General features: G+C 36.9%; 8 protein-coding genes across 8 annotated transcripts; 5 read left to right on the forward strand and 3 right to left on the reverse strand.

The window, feature by feature from the left end:
- Nucleotides 1–10: 10 nt before the first annotated feature.
- On the forward strand, nucleotides 11–3,913 carry C9374_009964 (uncharacterized protein; the record flags this gene model as incomplete). The annotated part of the gene is made up of 3 exons (XM_044700209.1): nucleotides 11–1,529; nucleotides 1,594–2,675; nucleotides 2,783–3,913. 3 exons carry the CDS (start codon nucleotides 11–13, stop codon nucleotides 3,911–3,913), a joined length of 3,732 nt encoding a protein of 1,243 aa, XP_044544515.1.
- Nucleotides 3,914–4,883: 970 nt separating this feature from the next.
- On the forward strand, nucleotides 4,884–7,018 carry C9374_009965 (uncharacterized protein; the record flags this gene model as incomplete). The annotated part of the gene is made up of 2 exons (XM_044700210.1): nucleotides 4,884–6,535; nucleotides 6,589–7,018. 2 exons carry the CDS (start codon nucleotides 4,884–4,886, stop codon nucleotides 7,016–7,018), a joined length of 2,082 nt encoding a protein of 693 aa, XP_044544516.1.
- Nucleotides 7,019–7,107: 89 nt separating this feature from the next.
- Nucleotides 7,108–8,837, forward strand: C9374_009966 (uncharacterized protein; the record flags this gene model as incomplete). The annotated part of the gene is made up of 4 exons (XM_044700211.1): nucleotides 7,108–7,381; nucleotides 7,427–7,536; nucleotides 7,612–7,734; nucleotides 7,908–8,837. 4 exons carry the CDS (start codon nucleotides 7,108–7,110, stop codon nucleotides 8,835–8,837), a joined length of 1,437 nt encoding a protein of 478 aa, XP_044544517.1.
- A 270-nt stretch (nucleotides 8,838–9,107) lies between these two features.
- On the reverse strand, nucleotides 9,108–12,715 carry C9374_009967 (uncharacterized protein; the record flags this gene model as incomplete). Its single annotated transcript, XM_044700212.1, has 3 exons — nucleotides 9,108–11,162; nucleotides 11,217–11,230; nucleotides 11,278–12,715. The coding sequence occupies 3 exons, from the start codon at nucleotides 12,713–12,715 to the stop codon at nucleotides 9,108–9,110; spliced, it is 3,507 nt and encodes a 1,168-aa protein (XP_044544518.1).
- A 715-nt stretch (nucleotides 12,716–13,430) lies between these two features.
- C9374_009968 (uncharacterized protein) lies at nucleotides 13,431–16,241 on the reverse strand (the record flags this gene model as incomplete). The annotated part of the gene is made up of 1 exon (XM_044700213.1): nucleotides 13,431–16,241. The coding sequence occupies one exon, from the start codon at nucleotides 16,239–16,241 to the stop codon at nucleotides 13,431–13,433; it is 2,811 nt and encodes a 936-aa protein (XP_044544519.1).
- Nucleotides 16,242–16,456: 215 nt separating this feature from the next.
- On the forward strand, nucleotides 16,457–17,449 carry C9374_009969 (uncharacterized protein; the record flags this gene model as incomplete). Its single annotated transcript, XM_044700214.1, has 1 exon — nucleotides 16,457–17,449. One exon carries the CDS (start codon nucleotides 16,457–16,459, stop codon nucleotides 17,447–17,449), a length of 993 nt encoding a protein of 330 aa, XP_044544520.1.
- An 86-nt stretch (nucleotides 17,450–17,535) lies between these two features.
- On the reverse strand, nucleotides 17,536–18,318 carry C9374_009970 (uncharacterized protein; the record flags this gene model as incomplete). Its single annotated transcript, XM_044700216.1, has 1 exon — nucleotides 17,536–18,318. One exon carries the CDS (start codon nucleotides 18,316–18,318, stop codon nucleotides 17,536–17,538), a length of 783 nt encoding a protein of 260 aa, XP_044544521.1.
- A 473-nt stretch (nucleotides 18,319–18,791) lies between these two features.
- C9374_009971 (uncharacterized protein) lies at nucleotides 18,792–20,035 on the forward strand (the record flags this gene model as incomplete). The annotated part of the gene is made up of 2 exons (XM_044700217.1): nucleotides 18,792–18,849; nucleotides 19,089–20,035. 2 exons carry the CDS (start codon nucleotides 18,792–18,794, stop codon nucleotides 20,033–20,035), a joined length of 1,005 nt encoding a protein of 334 aa, XP_044544522.1.
- Between the last annotated feature and the right edge of the window lie 159 nt (nucleotides 20,036–20,194).

Raw genomic sequence — 20,194 nt, forward strand, 5'->3', positions numbered from 1 at the left:
TACTTGTGATATGGAACAATTATTATCAATTACTTCGAGAAAGGTGATAGAATCACTTTCTCTCAAAGAATTGAAAAGTATCTACAGCAAACTCAAGAAGGCTTTCCCAGCAGGGAAGAAGAATGATGTTGTTAATGATTTAATATCTTGCTACCCCTCTGACCAGTCCAACGAAATTACAAGTAAGAAAGAATTACTCAGAAGAATCAAGGATTTGAGAGTAGTTCCGGAACGGACAGAAGAGGAAGAGGTAGAAGAGGAAGTAGAGGAAGAAGAGGTCTCAAGTGAAGTGCTGTCAAAAAGGATTAGAGAATTAGAAGAAGAGTTAGACTTTATGCGTGATGAGGTTAAGAAAGCAAAGTCATCGGCCGAACGAGACATCAACCAAATCATGGTTGATTTGACTCAACAAGGCGCGTTTTCACAAAGGGATGTCTGTGATGACCAGCTACCAGCGGCCCTAGCTAATGGTCAACGAAATAGGGTTCTCGAGCTACTCAAGAGTGGGAAGAGTATTGATTTGAATCTATTTCAAATAGATTGTATGGCCGAATCTCTTGCCAACGAACGGGTGTCTACTGTTTTTGACCGTAACTCAGTCAGGAAGGAAGAAGTGGAGGAGTTTAGTTCTCTTGGAGCTATTTACAAGATTCTGTTGAAGAAACAGCTCAAGAATAAGGACGAAGATGAAGAGTTGCAACGGGCTATTGACTCAGTCGAGAATCGTGCATTTGTTCTCCTTGCGAGACAGAAGCACCAGCAAGCGGCAGAGATAATTAGTTCCTCTACACTCAACCCGTTGTTGAGAGAAAAAGCGGACCTGTTCTCTTGGGCGCTGAAAGCAGTGGGTAAGAGCGACAAAGATGCAAAGGTGTTGAAACAACAATTGAAAATCCCTACTCCAGAGAAAGATGTTAGCAATATAGTATGTCTATATTGTAAGAAGCCAGGTCACACTAAAGAAACGTGTCGCAAAAAGATGAGGGATGATGAGAAAGCCAATAAACAACGAGGCCCTCACAGTTCTCTCTACGAAATCCTTCAGTTTTTTCCAAGATACTCACATGGAAGAAATTGCCTTCAGGAAGAAGGCTATTCATTCGATTTCCAACAAGTGGAGACAATGGGAAATGATGGGTGCCAAAAAAGAGATTGTGGGTCTTTTGAAAGATGGGGTTCCAATTATGGTCAGCAAGTATTTCATCCCTTACTATGGAAGAGTAGATATATCTCTTTGGTCGAAGGAAGAAAGAGAATTTCTAACGGAAGAGATATGTATGATGTTATCTATTGGTGCATTGGAATTCTTCCAAGGAACTCCGAAGGTGGTGGCCAAGTATCGATTGGTACCGAAGAAAGGAAAGAAGAAATTCAGATTAATTGTGGATCTTCGTCCCCTAAACAAGTATTGTTTGGAGATCCCAAAGTTCAAGTACAAAACTCTGAGCAAGTGTTTGGATCACATTCGCAGTGGTGGGAAAAAGTTTTGTGCTACGTTCGATTTATTATCAGGATATCACCAAGTGAAGGTACGAGAAGAAGATCGAGACAAGATTGTGATCGAATTTATGGGTCATCTTCTTTGCTTCACAGTATTGACATTTGGATGGAATGGAAGCCCATTCTTTTTCACTCAGATAGTAGACGAAGGTGTTCGATTGTTAACAATAGAAGGCTATACATTGTCCAATTATTTGGACGATTTTATGGCTGTGTTATGTATCTCTTACTTAGATTCCTACAACAAGCTTGTTCGATTAAGCTTAAGGCTGGATTTTTATGGATTTGTAAGAGAACCTTCAAAAGGTTGTTTCAAACCTTCCTTAGTCTTTTTATTATTAGGAGCATTGGTAGATCTGAATTGCATGACTCTCTCTATTCCCGAAGAGGGTGTGGAGAAAATAGTTGCTCGATGCAAAAACCTCCTATCAAAAATGCACAGAGAGGAGGCCTTTTCCGCCCGAGACCTTGCCAAGTTGGCTGGCTCTGTTATGTCATATGTACACTGTTTTCAACCAGCCTTAATTGCTCTCAATCCCATTTATTCAAGAATTTTCAAGATGGTGGAGGATGGATGGGATACGCTACACCGTGTGAAAGACCACCAGTTATCGAACGCATTACAATGGATTCTTTGCAACATTCACCATTGGAACGGTCGATTATTTTCGTTTCCGTCATTGATCCACGAACTTTTTTCGGACGCCTCTTTATCCGGCTTTGGTGCTACAATGCCATTATTGAATTTTACCTTACACGGCTCTTGGTCTACTTATGGCATGGATCATATGCATATCAATGTTTTGGAAGCAAAAGCCATTTTTATTGCCATGGAAAAAATCGCTCCCCTTATTCAGGGAAAGTGTTTGAGAATTTTTTCAGACTCTCAAGTGATAGTGTTTTCTTTGCGAAAAGGTCGTTCCAAAAATTCCTTAATTCAAAGGATTGTGGAAGGTATTTGGAGAATAGTATTCCAATACGACATTCAATTAGTTGCTGTGGAATGGTTACCGTCGTCCCAAAATTCGATCGCCGATCAATTGAGCAGGTTGAAAACCACAGAAGAGATGGATTTCGGAGATTGGGAAGTAACCCCAGAGGCATTCGAAAGAGTTCAACATCAATTGCAGGTGAAAGTTCAGTTCGACCGTTTCGCCAGCAATTACAACTTCAAGGTTCCTCAATACATGGTGTGGAAGAGGACCAAGAGAGAACAGCCCGCAGATGCATTCAGTTGCTATTGGCCCAAGGAAGAGCTAAATTGGTGCTGCGTGCCGTTCAGCATTATCCAGAAGGTGCTAGAGCATTGCAAGCTTTGCCAATCTCAAATGATACTCGTTCACCCAGTATGGAAGACAAAACCCTGGTGGCCACTACTGCTGGAAGGCAAGGTTCGGTCAGTACCAATGTCTGGAATAGATTTCAGACCCTCTCGGTCAGGGAAATGCGAACCGCAAAAGAAAAGCTCTTGGCTATTAGAGGCGACCCTAATCGACTTTCGGATGACCAACTAACATCAGTTGGTGGACTAATTGAAAAGGCCGGTGCGGGTCGTGAGTCCACAAACACTACGTATGACAGTTATTGGAATCGATTTGTTAAATGGTGCGATGAGAGAAATATTGCAATACCACCCACAGAGATGGATGTTTACAATTTTCTGGTGTGTCTTTTTCTTAAATGTAGGTCCGGAAAAAATTGTAAACTGGCAATGTTTGCTATTAAGAAGCGATGTAATCAGTTCAAATGGATTGACGTGGTGGGTGAACATATTTCATCTCTAGTTGATTGCATGATCAACATGGCACCAGTTTCATACGAGATTGAACGAAACGAGTGGCGTATTATGTACATTGATATGTGGATTCTCGAAGGGTGTAACTTTGTCGACAGGAGAACTTATGTTTTTTATACGACCCTTATGATCATCGGCATCAGGTCCATGTTACGAGGATCTGAGTTGGGTAGTATTTTAACCTCCAATGTGGTAGAAATTAACAAGAACAACATTAACGGAATCAGAATTGTTGTGGAAAAAGTGAAGAATGATTTTAAACGAAGCAAGAAAGGAAGAGTCATCGAAATTGAGGCAACTAACTCCAGGAGATGTCCTGTCGTCTGGCTTAGGTTATGGAAAGTGTGTAACCCTCAAAAGTATTTGTTTGGTGACGACCTTCCCTTATCCACGGCTAAAATTTCGGACATTCTTAGATTTGTAGCAACCAGCCTTAAGATTTCGGGTTCTTTTTCTAGTCATTCCTTAAGAATTGGAGGAGCGTCAGAGGCAGCATTTGCTGGTTTCTCACACACAGCAATCCAAGCTCTAGGTGATTGGTCCTCCAATGCGATAGATGCGTATTTCAGAGCTGGATTCGCATCTGACAAGAATGTATCTCGCCAGATGGGTTTTTAGCGGTATCTATCCGTTTTACCAACCATCTTTCTGTTGATTTACAACAAATTCGGTAGTAAAAGGGAGTTTTACTGAGGTTTGTTGTAATCAATAAAAGTGGTTGGTTGACTAATTTTTTGAATTTTCACTTTCAAAAAATTTACATTACTTGTGATATGGAACAATTATTATCAATTACTTCGAGAAAGGTGATAGAATCACTTTCTCTCAAAGAATTGAAAAGTACCCACCCTCCTCCCAATCCACCTCTGAAATAAACAAACATAGTTGTGGCTTTCCACAACTCCCTCACCTTTGGGTGGGATGCCTCATGTCTCAACTTGGGATGCCTTATTGCATTGCAATAGGATGCCTCACTTTAGTGGGATGCTCTTTGAACTGAATTCAGTCCAAAGGATGCCTTGGCCATTTGAGCTGGGATGCCTCAATACATTGGGATGCCTTATGATTTTAATCATGGGATGCCTTATTGCATCGCAATAGGATGCCTCACTTTAGTGGGATGCTCTTTGAACTGATTTCAGTCCAAAGGATGCCTCATGGTTTACCATGGGATGTTTAATCAGCGCACGCTTAATAATGTCATCCTGTATGAGACTGATGCATATGTTTGTTGCATCTATTTGTGTTGTACTCTTGCTGAATTACAGGATAGAAAAGGTAATGTAAATCTTATTTATTCAACTATTAGACATGCGCACGCACACGCGGCGAAGAATAAATAATCCGTTTTACCAACCATCTTTCTGTTGATTTACAACAAACAACAAATGCAATTTTTAATAAACGATACCCAAGTTATTCACTTCCTTTTGCCTTCAACCCTTTATTTATCATCAAAGTCTCATGGATTTTACTCCAAGGTCATGTCAGAGTTAAATATCTCTATTTTGATAAGTGTACCTGAGGTTCAAAAAAGAACTTTTTCCATAACCTCAAAAAAAATAAATTGATCTGTCCTCATCCTCTAATGCCATCCAAGAATTATACCACCTGTGATGAAAGCCAATTACTATCGGATATTCGAGAAAAAGGTGTAAAGGTGTTGGAAAATGTTTCCGAGAGTATGAGGAGTGATAAAACTTTCATGATGGAAGCAGTAAAACAACGAGGCGATGCTTTGAAATATGCTTCTGACAGTTTGAAAAACGATAAAGATCTAGTTTTAGAAGCGGCCAAACAAAACAGTTGGGCTCTTTATTACGCTTCGGATGATTTGAAAAAAGACAAGTTGTTTATTCTGGAAGCAGTGAAACACAACGGTTATACTCTTAATTATGCTTTTGAAAGTTTGAAAAGAGATAAGGAGGTCGTTCTTGAAGCCATTCATCAAGATGGAAGGTCGTTACGATATGCCTCTGATGATTTGAAAAAAGACAAACCATTTATCCTCCAAGTTGTTAAACAAAATGGTCGATGTCTTGCTTTTGTTTCTGAGAATTTGAAAAAAGATAAAGAGATTGTGCTTGAAGCTGTCAAACAACGAGTTATGGAACTGGCATCTGTCATGAAGGATCCAAAAACAATTTTGGAAAAACTGAATAGCCAATATGACTTGCTGAACTCTGTTGCCTCAGATTTGAGACACGACAATAGTTTTATGAATGAAGTTGATAGAATTATTGAGAGCTCTGTTCAAATCTGTTCTCAAGATCTTAACAAAGAAAATCAAAACACATTGTTAAATCGAATTCCGTTCATGGCAGAACAGACAAACACAAAAGAGCAGACAGCATTCCACCCTATGATACCGTCCTTCCAACCACCCATTATTCCACAAAGAGTTGTTGTTAAACTCGAAGATCAGCAACTTGGAACAAAACTTGCAAGAGTGACTGTTGACAGCAATTTTTTATTCAAATCTCTGGTTGAACAAGTGAAACTTGTATTATCCGAATTACAAAATCTAGACTTGGTTTTAACGTATTGGGATCCAACATTCGGAGATATGTTTATATACAACGATCAAGACGTGAAGGATTTTATGAAACTGTTTCAAGATACATCTATGGAAAACAGTAGAAAATTTATCAGAATTCAAAAACCTTCGCATGAGTTTGTGCGTCAGGAAAAGAAACACTCGCACAATGACAACAACACTTCATCACAAATTGGCTGGGATACAGGATTTCCTGACCCGAGCTTTGCAATTCACTCCGAGAAATCCACTCAAGAAAACGCTTCAAAGCACTCTGTAAAATCTTCTCCAGCTTTGGACGATATTTCAACACTTGAGAGCTATTTGAATTCCAGATATGACCAGATTTCGTTTATCGACAGCGGTGGTTTTGGAAGTGTGTTCCGTGTTGTAGATGTGAAGTCAAAAATACCTAAAGCATTGAAACTTCTCAAAGTTGAAAATCCTTCTAATTTGAACGACGCCTTAAAGGAAGTGCTGACCATGGCAAAGCTATCTCATGTAAATATTGTTCGAATTTATGATGCCTTCCTTCCTAATGTTACTTCACACGTTTGCATTGAAATGGAGTTGATGAAAGGAAGCTTAAAGTCACTCTTTTTAGATAAGTCTATTCGATTACCGGAAAGCATGTTGAGACAAATAACAAAGCAAGTGTGTGCAGCACTAAATTGGATGTTCACTCAACATGGAATGCTGCATCGGTAAGTGTTTTGAAATATCCTATCATCTTCATCGAGTATTTAACAATCCTTAGTGACATTAAACCTGGAAATGTTTTAGTGAGAGATTTTGACTTGAACGAAGAGACGATACAAGTAGTATTGGGTGATTTTGGTCTAGCTAAACCTATCGACTTGATTTCTTCGAACAGCTCCCAAGTAGGAACTCTTTCGTTCATGGCTCCAGAATTGATGAACAGAAATTTGCAACATTTTGAACACAAATTCTCTGTTGGAAGTGATATGTTTGCATTGGGAGTAACAATTTTTCAGTTAATGACCATGAACACGAGCGTTGTATTGTGCCAATATTTTGAAATGGGAGGAGATGATATTGAGAAATTTATTTCCACAAAAATACCGTCTAATTTATACTCTCGAGAATTTATTGAACTTGTTGCCAAAATGTTGAAATTGAATCCCTCTGAAAGAATTTTTCCTATACAAGTGGTTGAAGAATTGTAATGAAATCAATCCTCTTTGAGATTTACAATTATTCCTGAAACTGTTGTTCATGAATCATGCTTTGAAAACTGTCATTTCATAAAAAAAAAATGGTCTTCAACAGCGTCCGAGGCTCCGTCGAATTATATCGTCCCTCTCATCATCATGCCTATTCCAACAGTAACGGCATGATGGTTCAACCTCCTTTCATGCTTCCTCATCATGACTGGATCAATGATCATCAAAATTCTTCCGGAAATGGAAATCATATGGAAGAAGAATCGTTCAATATGATCGGAAGAATTTGGATTAAATTAGTGGAAGCGAGAAGGTTGATTGCTGCAGATGTGAATGGAAAAAGTGATCCGTATTGTGTGTTAATGGGTGTGTAGCTTTTTGTTAAATTTTGAAAATGACATTTGATGGTAGTGGAAAATATTCAGCAAAAATCGAGAGTAATTTATCAGAATTTAGATCCGATTTGGAATGAAGAATTTTGTTTTGATTTAACTGATACGAAACAAGAATTAGTGGTTTATGTAGGTTTTTCAAAATGAATTGTGTAAATTTACACATGATTTTCTTGAACTGTCACTTGCCATTTTGATTCATAGGTCATGGATGAAGATACCATTGGAACGGATGATTTTCTTGGTTTCGTTGAAATACCCATACACGCCATTGTTGATAGCAAAACAGATATCACAGACAAGTGGTACAAACTCAAATCAAAAAGTGTAAGTTTAATTTACTCCCATGAAAACAACCAATATTTTAAATCATCAACTACTATTGGCATGTAAATATCACTATCCTTCAAAAATGGATCTGTAAATGTCACTATCCATTCATTGAACATGATTAACGATTTTGATTTTCAAAAATAATTTTTTTTCACAATGTTCCAAAGCTCACTCACAAAGTCACAGGTGAAATTCATTTACAACTCAAATTCTTATCCAAGAATATTTTACTTTCAAATTCTGCCTTCTCACCTCTTTCTAACAACTCCTCTGACATGAACAATTATGCCAACACCATGTGGGGATCTGCTGAAGATAATGAAATTCAAAGTAGTCTTGGAGATATTTTTTCTGTGGAACGCATGATCAAAGATATTCACTCGGCTGGTTATCTTCATTCCTTTATGAAAGATGAATTGTGTGAAGAAAGTTTAGAATTTATTTATGCCGTGAATCAATACAGAAAAGTCTACAAACAAATTGTATCTCGAATGGACAAGTCGACACCATTCAACACTCTCGTCGATGATAAATTGAGAGATTTGAAACATATGGCCACTTCGATTTATGAACGATTCATTCGACCCTATGGACCTCAAGAAATTAATTTACCTTGGGAAATACGTGAAAATTTGCAAGAACTTTTTGAAAAGAAAATTTCACAAACCATGTCATCATCCTTGTCCTCCTTGGTCACGTTGGACATTTTCAATCAAGCTCATTCCTATATTTTGAACATGATCCAAAATGATGTCTTTCCAAGATTTTTATGTTCTGTACATTTTACCAATTGGAGCTACTCATTGGATTGGGCCATTAAATTTAAAATCATGATGGAAGAGAAGAGAAAGAAACAAAGTTTATCCTATCTTGTCGAATTGATGGATGAGAAGAGTTTGAATTTTCTTAAAAAGAGAATTGCTCAGCGAGAAAAGAAGAGTAAATTTCAAAATACTGTGCGAGACGCGACTAACAATGCTGAATCTGATGAAGAAGGAGTGTTGGATGATTTGAATTTGAGTGAATATCATACTTCGAAATATCTTTCTGAACCTTCTCACACTGTAACAACATCACTCGTGGAGAGTAATCAATAGTATACCTAATTCGAATAGGTGCATGTATAGAATCAACACACATTTACGATTAAAATTCCTTGAGGAGAACCCGATCTTAGAATGACAAGACATCATCTTATTCTAAATTCGAGAGGGGTCACGCTAGATCACCATTAGGAAGCTAGGTTCACACAGATCTGGCATTGGCTACTAGCATGGATTTCCTCTGTGTCAATTTCACCATAAATTCATGGTAATTTCAAAGGCAAAACAGGGCGACAAGTTTTGCAATTTTCAACAAAAATTGTTCTATAAATTCGGATTTTCGAATGTAGCTGTGTTAAACAGATTCTGTTGTACAAGATTAAACAAATCCGGGCATAGTTTTCTTAAGCTACTCGAATCTGGGTTCATTATTAAAAATTTTCCATTGTTAGAATAAGTAGATTCAATCGTAGTAATACCAGGATTAGTTGTTGCTAGATGCTTATAATTAATGTGAATATGTGCCAGCAGAGGAATCAATTTGTTATTGTTAGCCAACGTTGTCAAAAAGGCCTCGTGTTCGCTATACCAACTACAACCAATACGCCAAGTGCTGCCATCATCTTGTTTATAGAAATACCGAGTATTCACAGCCTTAATTCCTTTTTTAATACCCTCTTCAAAGATGATGCTGTTACAATTATGTAACTTATTACTCACAACAATACCATAAGGTTGATCTGAAAAGTTCAAACAAATACCATCAAGACGACTTATCTTAGCAGGAAAAAAATATAATCCATCAATAATATCTTGAAATCTGATATTAGATTTCTTGTTAATATGTTTGTCGTAGTTTGATACGCAATGAAAATATAACACATCTCCAAAAGTCTTTTTGTCTCGTGTAGAATGTTTTTTTAGCACTACTTGTGCCCATTTTGAATTGTGATGCTTGAGATAAAAATCAACGGACGAAATGAATGACTTGATCACAAAATAAAGATATCTCAATGAAATATATGGGCTTCTGTTGGTGATGAATGTTGAAATGATCTCATTGTCCTTAATAAATTTGCCGCTATGGTGTTGCAATAGAAGAGAAAATACTAGGTTCCATGTGTATGGTTTGTTTTGTGGAACGAATAGCAATTGCTGCAAAACTGTCATTGGATTATGAGCGGTTGTTTTCAAGTTTGGATATTTGTTCTCTAAAATTTTTTTAGCAACCGTTCTAAGAATTGGATCAGAGGCATCAAAATAATACAGATCATTGTTATCAACGTCATAAAAGTCAAAATTTGGTTTTGCCAACCCAGATCCTATTATCGAAGAGGCTAGTTGTCTGTTACAGGTGATTGTTTTTCCTAAAAAGGATGAATATTCATGAATCAACATCACTTGCAATAAAAAAGCATCTATAAAGTCTGATTCTGTTTTGTTATCAAATCTCTCTAATACTGTTTGTTCTATTTGACCCACAAATTCGTTCCAAATGTCTGTAATAACACGTATCAAATTGAAAGATGGTAAAGTTTTTTCTGAAACAAGACCGATAATTCTTCTCCTGGTTGGGAATATGTGTCCAATAGAATGACCAAGCTTTGTTTTGCTGATCTTTGCTGCTGTTAAAATTGCATCAACATCATACATTGTTCCTAATAACTGTAATGCTTGGTCAAAATTAATTTCATCTAAACCAATGCAAGAGTAAACATGTGCTATATCTCTTGTTTTCCCAATAGATGACTGAATAATGTCAGCAATGTCGGTCGTAAAGAAGGTTCCACAATACATATCACTAATTTTCATGTTACACTTTTCTCGCAGAAGAGAAATTTCAAACTCAATCAATGACAACAAATCTCGAGGAGTACCATTAAAAGACAGCAATGAAGTTTGGAGATATGAGAAAATATTTGCCTCATCTATGGCAATAATAAAAGATTGATCTTCCGTTAACTTCAATTTGACATATAATCGCTTGATCAAAAAAATTGTGAAGTCTCTTAATCTTTCTGCAGGCAGTGATAGCCAATTAATTGATATTAATTTCGTAAATATTTCTGACGAAGTAAGTGTATTTCCGTTCCATTGAGAATAAGACAACATTTGGAGAGGATTTTCAAAGGGTGTTTTGTCATCTGTTTGTTCCCATATGTGCAACGAAGTGTGAAGGGATATCAATCTTGCAATAAGATTACATTGAACAAGTTGGCTAGCAGTAGCGTAGAGGTGAATGATAGATTCTGATTGCTCTATGAATTTTCTTAAACCAAGAGAGGCTTTGTCAAAACTTCTCTCAGGAAGACGTGACGAATCATTTAAAGACGAACATGTTATCATGATTCCTGGATTGACACCTAATCTTCTTGTAATCTGTATTCACAGTTTACAACAAATCAACTTGTATTGCCATCAAATTCAACTTACCAAAGCAGTTTTTCCTATACTACATGTTACCATTAACCCAAATTGCATATATTCAACTTACCCACACCCGACGGACCGATCACATGAATCGTTGAACCTTCACGAATTTTTTGGTCTAATTTTTTTCTTTCATTTTCATCAAACAAATCTACTTGCAATTTTGGAAGAAATGGTAACAAATCTTTTGCTATCTCGTTGTTTCGAGTTGGAATTAGAACATCTTTTACAAACTTCGAAGAGCTTTTGCAATGTGTCTTTAAGGGAACAAGTATATCTCTCATGAACAGATTTTTTTCGAGATTGTTCTTATTTGCTAACTGTTCATTCATCATGTCATTCATCACCGTCTCGAAATTAGAGATGCTCAATATATTGTCAGTATTTACATTGTTGAATACAATGTCTCTTGCTTGGATGGTCAGTATTTGTAAATCTTTAGCATAATTCTCTTTTTCTTTGGGCATTCTGTTATGTTGATTTTGTCCCTTGAGCACTAAATTACAGAACGACAAATACCACCGTTTATGCTGCTCTGGCATATTGGTTGTTTTTGCCTTTACGTCGATTGCACCTCTAAGAATCTCGTCCGCTTTTGTTAAGCGTTCTCTTTCATCAGGTGAGAAATAACGAAAGTTTGGTCTTGTTGAATGTTGTTCAATTTTTAACAACGGTACTTGTAAATTATCTTTTTTCAACTTGTTGTGAATCCAGTCGACTAAATGTGTGCAAGTGGTCAAATCAATGCCCATGTCTTGAGCTTTTTTCATTGCAGCTTCATCGTTGGCAGAGATTACAGTTTTTGCAATGGTATAGAGAGATTTGTCATCTAATGAAGAAGCTTGATCAAGACTCAAATCAGCACCTCCTGTTGCAATTGGTTCCAGTTGCCATAGTGAATATTGTCTGGTCATTAATTGATCGAGCACCCAAAATACAACCGTTTGACAAGTGTCGGAGAGTTGAGGAACGCTAATCTTGTTATAAGTGCTTTGAAGTTGATCAATGGCATACTTTACACCATCCATCATGATATTCTCAGCAATGTTGTGGAGAGATGAGCTATCAAAACCAGCCTCATACAAAGGCTTCACATCATCAACCGACAAACCAGCACCACCCAAAGATTTAGGAGAAGTCAACACCGAAGCCACTTGTTGCGCGTTCCATTTCTTGTAATCCATCAAATTGAGAGTGATTGGTTCGGAGGATGAAGGTGCTGAAGTATTTGTAACATCACTATCATTTGTTGATGCTTCTTTTTCCTTCAACCAATTTGTAGTGGTGTAGGAACGTATTTGGCCGAATGATGTTGTTGCTGGATGATTAATTTTGTTGTTATTGTTCGGAACATGTTTCATCAACGCATTAAAAAATATGGTGTTTGATTTCATGGATGAAGAAGAATGCAAAACATAAATATGGTTACTGTTGATGCTCAATGTGTTTCTGTGGGAATTTAATCCTTGCAAGATGCGATTGATGGTTGTTTTTCTTTTCATTCTTCCATAAATATTTAAATTTAAGAAAGAATTTTTTGTTGGTCAGGTTGCGAGATTGAAAACATGACACATTTTTTATTGAGGGCAAAATTGATAGAGTTTCCTGACCGAGGTTATGCTTGGGTGGTATAGAGTTATTTATTCCAGCAGGAGTAAAACATCATTTAAACCTTCGTTTTCAAGTTGGTTCTACTTCTTCGAAACGTCAATAGTTGTTGTTAGGATATTTCAAATTCGTGATGATGTCGCACGAAAACAGTGAGACAGCTGAGCAAGCAAAAGAAATTGCAAGTGGAGTAACGCTAGAAACTTTTAACTCGCTTTGGAAAAATTGTCAGAATTTTGCTAAATGTGCAGCCTCAATAGTGGACGTACAAATTGGATCGTCTGTCTTTCATACATCCAAATTTGCAACAAATTTTAGTTGCACTTGATCACATTTCTTGTTTAGCCACAACCAAAAAATTAGACCTTCCTGGTAGCTAATTCCTCAGACACTAAAATGGGGTTATTATTGCGAGGCAAATAATATGGATTTGATAACTTTTGATATTGTTTTGGTGTCATGAGTCACAAATGGTTCATACCTTACTGAATCAAAATCCATTTAGGATTATAATATCTTTCAATATATTTGCATACATTGTTTTGCTTCATGACATCATTGTATTCGAAATGCGAGAGGGGTCACGTTCGACATTGAAAACTCTCAAATTTACTTCTTTGTAAAATTGGCCTTTCTATTTCCTTGCTTAATTTCCTTTTCAAACTTTTCACTCACAGCACTACTTCCTGCTCGTATACAACTCAATCTTGGCGCTCTTGAAATGATCTTTTTGAGAGATGCATCTTGCACCTTAGTAGTTCGAACATCTACCATTCTCAGGTATGGAAGTGTTGTGTCTTTGGATTCAATATCAATTTTCGAGAGATTGGAACAAAACGAGAGATTCAATTTCGCCAATTGATAATACTTGCTCGTTTCAATCTTGGGCACGATCACACTCTGCAGAGTTTGTGACATGATATTGACCATTCGCAACGAGGGAATGAGTTGAAATCTCCGAACAGGTCCAGAAATGTACAGATTTTCAAGAAATTCAAATCTTGGTAAAAGTGTCTTGACAATGGCGTTGCTGTCCACTTGAATGAGGGTGAGGCGTTTCACATTAGGGCATTGAGATAGGGTTTTTAGCAATGCTTCTCCAGTGACTGTATTGAGGTAAATATTTTCCATGTTTGATAATTGGTTGTTGTCAGAAGAAATGGATAATTGTCGCATGTTGGAATGAGTGACATTCAAACTTGAAAGATGATTACTCTTGATTCGAATGTTCGTGATACGTGTTAATTCTAAATTCTCCAGTAGGGGTGTAGTAATGTAAAAATCTACAGGATTTTCATTTTCTGAAATGATTTTCAATTTCTTTAAGGATAAAGATGAGAAATTGAACATGAAGGTGTTCGTTGAGAATTTGGAGCTTAGTGTGAATTCTTCGACTCGTGGAATGTCTCTGATCAAATTAGAGAGCCTGAATGCAAAAGCATGGACCAATATGCTGTTCTTGAAATGGAGTGTGAGTGTTTTCAACTCTTGAGCCGATTTCAAGCAATTTTGAATGATAGAATTCCATAAATTAGATTCACATCCTCCTGTGACAGACAAATTTTGAATGGTTTTCAATGACGCTTCAGGATGGAGGACTTTCAATCCGTCACAATAGGAAAGATTAAGAGAAACTATTCGAGACGTAATTTGATCAGTTCCATATTCACATCGAAATTCTCGTAAACTCTGTAAATTTGATAATGACAAGTTCTGCATGTACAGATATTTCACATCTTCGACTCCAACACCAATACATGATATGGATACCTTTTCCAATAATTTACAGTTGGATATCTGGCAGTGTCGAAGGTATGCAAATTTTTCTCCAAATACATCTTTTAAGATGTGAATATTTCTCACATTGGGGCATGAATCAATGATTAAATACGACACGGAAGTTGCACATTTGGATAAAATTGAATGAAGTTGTCCTGTTAACATCATTGAGTTTCTAATCTCGAGTTTCGTCAGATGAAGCAACTTCTCTTGAAGTATGGATATTTCACCAAAATTTTCCAAGCTTAACTGCTCAATATTTGGTAAATCTAATTGTATCAAATTGGAATCAAAAAATTTGTTGAAATCACTAAATTTCAAGAAACGTAACGAGTCGCTTTTTAGGTAAACCATTCCATCTGGCTTCGTTTCTCCATCTGAAGGTACCAATTTCACGTCCATGTATGTAATATTTGGTAACTGCTTCACAATATATTGGAACACGTTAGCATTGTTAGTAATAAAGTCTGAAATGATGAGCTTCTTCAAACTTGCTCGTTGGAACATGTCAGTCAAAGCACCACAATTGTCCATAACACTTCGAACAAATAATTCTTCCAGTCGAGGAAGTATTTTCTGGTCTCCAAATAGTAGCTTATGGAAATCCGATGACAATACATTCTCGACACCAAAACTTAATAGAGTCTCCTGAGCAACTTGATCGATTTGCAAGAGCTCTGTCCAGGACAATTGTGGTGTCCACTTTTCTGAGGAGATTGTGCAACCTATGACATTTCCAATGTGAAACGCCTCGAGTCCTTGCAAGCAAGGTAAAAATTTTGAAAATTCAGATGCTGTTTCTGTTTCATGCAATAAATTATTCTGAGATTCCAAAAATGATCGGTTTGATGTATTATTCTCAGAAAAGGTGATTTTTAGGCGCTTTAAACCAGTCATTTGGTTCGAGATGATGGATTTGATAATTGGCAATTGATCTTTTGCTTCAGAAAACTTGATGTTCAGTAATTGAAGATCTCTTAAATTTTTAAAATAGCTTGGTATTAGGCAAACATCTTTCTTGTCCAGAGTGTTGTACATGTAGCTGTCAAAATCTAAAACCAAACGGCTCGTTTGGTTCATGAAACTAAAGGATTCAAAATAAATAGAAAAAAAGGTGCGTAACGTGACGAGAGAGAACTTGTTAGGAATTACTGCAATGGATTCTGTGCTTGATTTATCAAAGACCAAGCTAGGTGAAAGAGAATGAACAATTACTTGTTCGCTTAATGCATTCCAAAATTCAGTTTTTGAAAAATACTCTGTCCTTATAAAAGAACATGTTTGTGACAATTTCAAAAAGGATAAAAAATCTAAATAGCTGACAATAATTCTCATTTGATAAAGAGGAATGTTTTGGAAAAAAGGATTTTCATAATTTGTACTCTCTTTGAGTTTTGATTGATTTTTAGTGCTCTCCTCTTCGGATATGGGAAATCGAGCGGAATTATTTTCAACTACATCAAGACTAGTAATTTTTCGTTTCTTGTTCGAAGCATGGGATTGCTCCTCTTCATCCTCCTTCTCGGAATTTTGAGAAGTGGATTCCTTTCTTTTCAAATAATTATTAATTTCTTGTGTTTCTTGCTCCGAGTCATCATCCGATATTAAAATAACTTCATTCTTTGTTTTTCGTGAAGACATTTTTTTTTAATGGGTTGGGAATTCATTGAAATGGATCCTTGTCAAATTTTATGAAGCTCAAATTGTGTTTTCGATGATTAACAATTGTTCTTGAAGATCCTTTTGACACTGGTGCCACAACAGAAGCACCACTTCAAGGTTCTCTAGAGGATGTTCGAACATGCTAAGATCCAGCACATGGATCAACAAGACTTGGTTTCATCACCCAAAAAAAAATGACTTCACTTCAAGAATTGGAATCTCGTCATCAACAAGAAATCAAACAACTCGAAGAGGAAAGGGAAGCGGAATTACAAAAGCTCTCCGGAGCTGCAAAGAAAAAGTATGAAAACAAATGGAAGGAACGTATGCAACAATTGAAACAAACTCATGAAACCGAGTTGTGGGAGGCTAAAATGTCCAGTGCGGTTGATGAGGAGGAATCATCATCGGAACCTCATGATGAAAAGGTTAATGGAGGATCTACTTCTTCAAAACTATCTGCTCAAGCAAAAAAAGAAGAGGAAGAGAAAAAGAAAGCTGAGCAACGAAAACAGAAAAACGCCAAGAAGAAACAAAAGAAAGTTCAAAAGCAACAAGAACAACGATTACAAGCAGAACAAGAGTTTTTAAATGATGGAGGAGTATCTCAGAGGGATATAGAAATTCAGAGAATTCAACAATATTTTGAAAATAATTGGTGTATTCATGAGATTGATTCCGATGGTCATTGTTTGTATAGATCTCTTGCGGATCAATTGAATATTAATTTAAAAGATACCACAAATCCATTTACAAAGGATTTGTTAATACGTGCAAATAACGAACTCTCAGAGAAAAATAAGAGAGAACTGAAGAATTTATCGTCAAGCACAGGATTTACATATCTTCACTTGAGAAGTTTAATTGCAAATCAATTGAGAAGAAAAGCAGATGATTATTTTCCATTTGTTATGGATGTATGTGAAACAATGGATCAATATGCAGACACAGTGGAACATAGTAGTGAGTGGGGAGGTCAAGTAGAAATTCAAGCCTTTCTCGATTTGTGTCAGGACCAGTTTGTTTTGAAAATTGTTCAAGACAATGGTATTGTCACAATGGGAAGTAATTCGAAATCACAAACACCAGAACAATCCAACTTGATTGTGACCTATCACAAGAAGTATTATGCTCTCGGTGAGCATTACAATAGTATTCGAATGGCTACTCCTGTCTCTGCTGAATAAATCAATAATGCGCCATGATTAATTTTGCGAATATCATGATGTGTTCATAGTAGCAGGACTGTCAGTAGTCATTTATTCAAGCTCGTTTAGAACAGCATAGCAAGAATGAACATGACAACAATTAATACGCTTGATGCTTTCAAAGTCAAAGCAGCATTCATCAAACCAATGGTTGGATCGTGAACCATCTCGGTACCATTCCATCTGGCATATTCGACACAAACAGATGCAGACTCAGCAGAGAGAGTAGCATTGACAATTTCATCCCTATTGGTCTTGCCAGTTGGCACAATTTCAAAGTAGGCTTTACCAAAATCTCCTCTTCTTCCCTTAACACTTGGGTCAATACTCTTATCATTGGAACGATCCAAAGTCTTGTAACACAAAGCCAAGTACTTGGCCGAGCTAAACCAAAACGACTCTTGAACATTTCTCACCACAGTATCAAACTTGAAGGAATTGGCACTTGGTGTGGCGTGAATTCTAAATTCAAACGAAGGTGTTCCAGTGGATGTAATATTGAAATGAACGCTACCATCCGTGTCGGTTTGGAAATTGGAAAAGTTATAATCCAAACTAGCCAAAGCAACATTACTGGATGGAACAATTTGATGAGAGGCATCCCGTTGATGAATACGATCGAATTGGACCTTATATCCCGATGTAACTGCACCAGTGCTTTCATTGAGGAATCTCAATACAAACATGGGTACATTCCGATTACCTGTAATTGTAATACTGAGAGTATTAGTTTGGAGTTCTACTTGTCCTTTACCCGATCTCTGATCATCGATTTTAATGGCCATGAGAAAGGAAGCAGATGTCAGTAGCAGCAAGGCTGCCAAGAGAACAGAAAGACGATTCATCATTCAGAGTTGTTGTTGCTGGAGATGGTTGTGTTGAGTTTTTTGTTTAGTGGAGTGGAAGGTATTGGATGACGAGATTGGGGCATACGACATTGCATTTCGTATTTGGACCAAATAAATTCATCATTCATCAATAAAAGACAATAGCCGTTGCGGAAGGGTGAAACTTTGAGTTCATAGAACTCGTACTCGTACAAAATAGAATAGTATTGTTCCGAAAGTGAGTGAAATGGAAAGATGACTTTTGGTATTTAAGAAGCAACTGTCAATGAAGGGACGCTTTTTTCGTGAATATTTCTCAATTTGAATACGACGAGTTGGATTTACAGCTTTTTGCATTCACAAGTGTTTGGGGCTTCAGGACAATAACAAGGTTAAAAACTTTGTTTTTTCAGTGCTCCTCAAACATCAGGTTGATTGTAAATCTTTCCAATACAGCAAATCGAACCTGATGAACTAAACCCAAGAAGAAAAAAATGGGCAATAAGCAATTGGACAGGCATTCGGTGATAGAGATACATCAAAAAACAAACCGTAAGTTTGGATCGGATCAAGATGAATAGGATGTAACCAAACATGCGTTGTTTTTTGATCTTCTTAATTTTACTCCTTCATTATCGTCATCATGATTGCAATATTCGAAAACCAAATATATATCTTCAAAAATTTTTTAATCATATCGGAAATTGAATAATTTATACATTTAAACCCAATGATTGAATTTACTTCTCTTCTTTGTTGGCAATATTATTTTCAAATTGGATTGAAAATAGTTCCGATAAAAGAAATTAAAGAATGGTATGCCTTGTTTTATAGACAATTTCAAGATGTTAGAATTTCAAAAGACCGATTTTCTTCTGCCATGAAGATACAAAATCTTCCTTCGAGTTATGAAGTCATTAGCTCTGGGTCACCCTATACAACAACTCAAAATGGAGGTGGAGATAAACAACTCATGAACACCACAACTCAGCCGTACGAGACAGCAACCAATTCCGACTCGGAAAAACCAATGCTACCCAATAGAAATGGAGATGACACATTTTCAACAACTTCAACGGCACCACCAGAGACCCAGAGCAGCCCAAATTTAAATCAACGCCAAGAAACACCGGCTGGTACTTCATCACCACAACCAGGTTTACAAAATAACAGCAGTACCATCTCCAAAAATTCCAATCCTCAATCCACTGTAATTTCATTTCCTGATCTCGTGTTTGAAACGTCACACGTGATGGCTTCTAAATACTTCTTCGCTCACGAATATCTTCCTCCCAAGCGGACACATGCTCATTTCCATAACCTTTTACCGATCTATGATGTTTATGCAAAAGGAAACAAGGTTACAACTGCAGATTTTGCCTTTACCACTATCACATGCCCTCAACTTGTGGAAGATACTGATAATCCGTCACGAAAAAAACAATATTCTTCGTCAAGCCTTTCGTTTCGTGACATGGCCATATTTTTCGAAGTCATTTATAATTATTTGCAATTAAGGCCTTTTGAGCTTGAGAAACTTCCAAAGCATTTGCAAGATCCTGACTCGTGTGCCAGATTTGTCTTTCAAAACATATTGAACCATTTTGGAACTGACTCAACAAAAGAAAACATTGAGTCGAAATCCATTTCCAAATCACAATTCATTGACTATTGTACCATGAAGGTTTCACAAGAGGGAGGAGCTTACGGACCAACAACCCATGTCCAACAAATGTGACAATGCTGAAATTTTTTGGCAAGCCTCTTACCCCATTCAATACATGAGCACAGCAGAAATATCTTTTATTAAGATGGATTAAGCAACGCAAGCAGCAAGTGACATCATGACTCAACTCTCTTTGTTTCCTAACGTCTTCTGGGCACTGTGATGCTAGAC

This window comes from Naegleria lovaniensis (assembly GCF_003324165.1).
Source record: "Naegleria lovaniensis strain ATCC 30569 chromosome Unknown tig039, whole genome shotgun sequence".
NCBI classification, from domain to species: Eukaryota; Heterolobosea; class Eutetramitea; order Acrasida; family Naegleriidae; genus Naegleria; species Naegleria lovaniensis.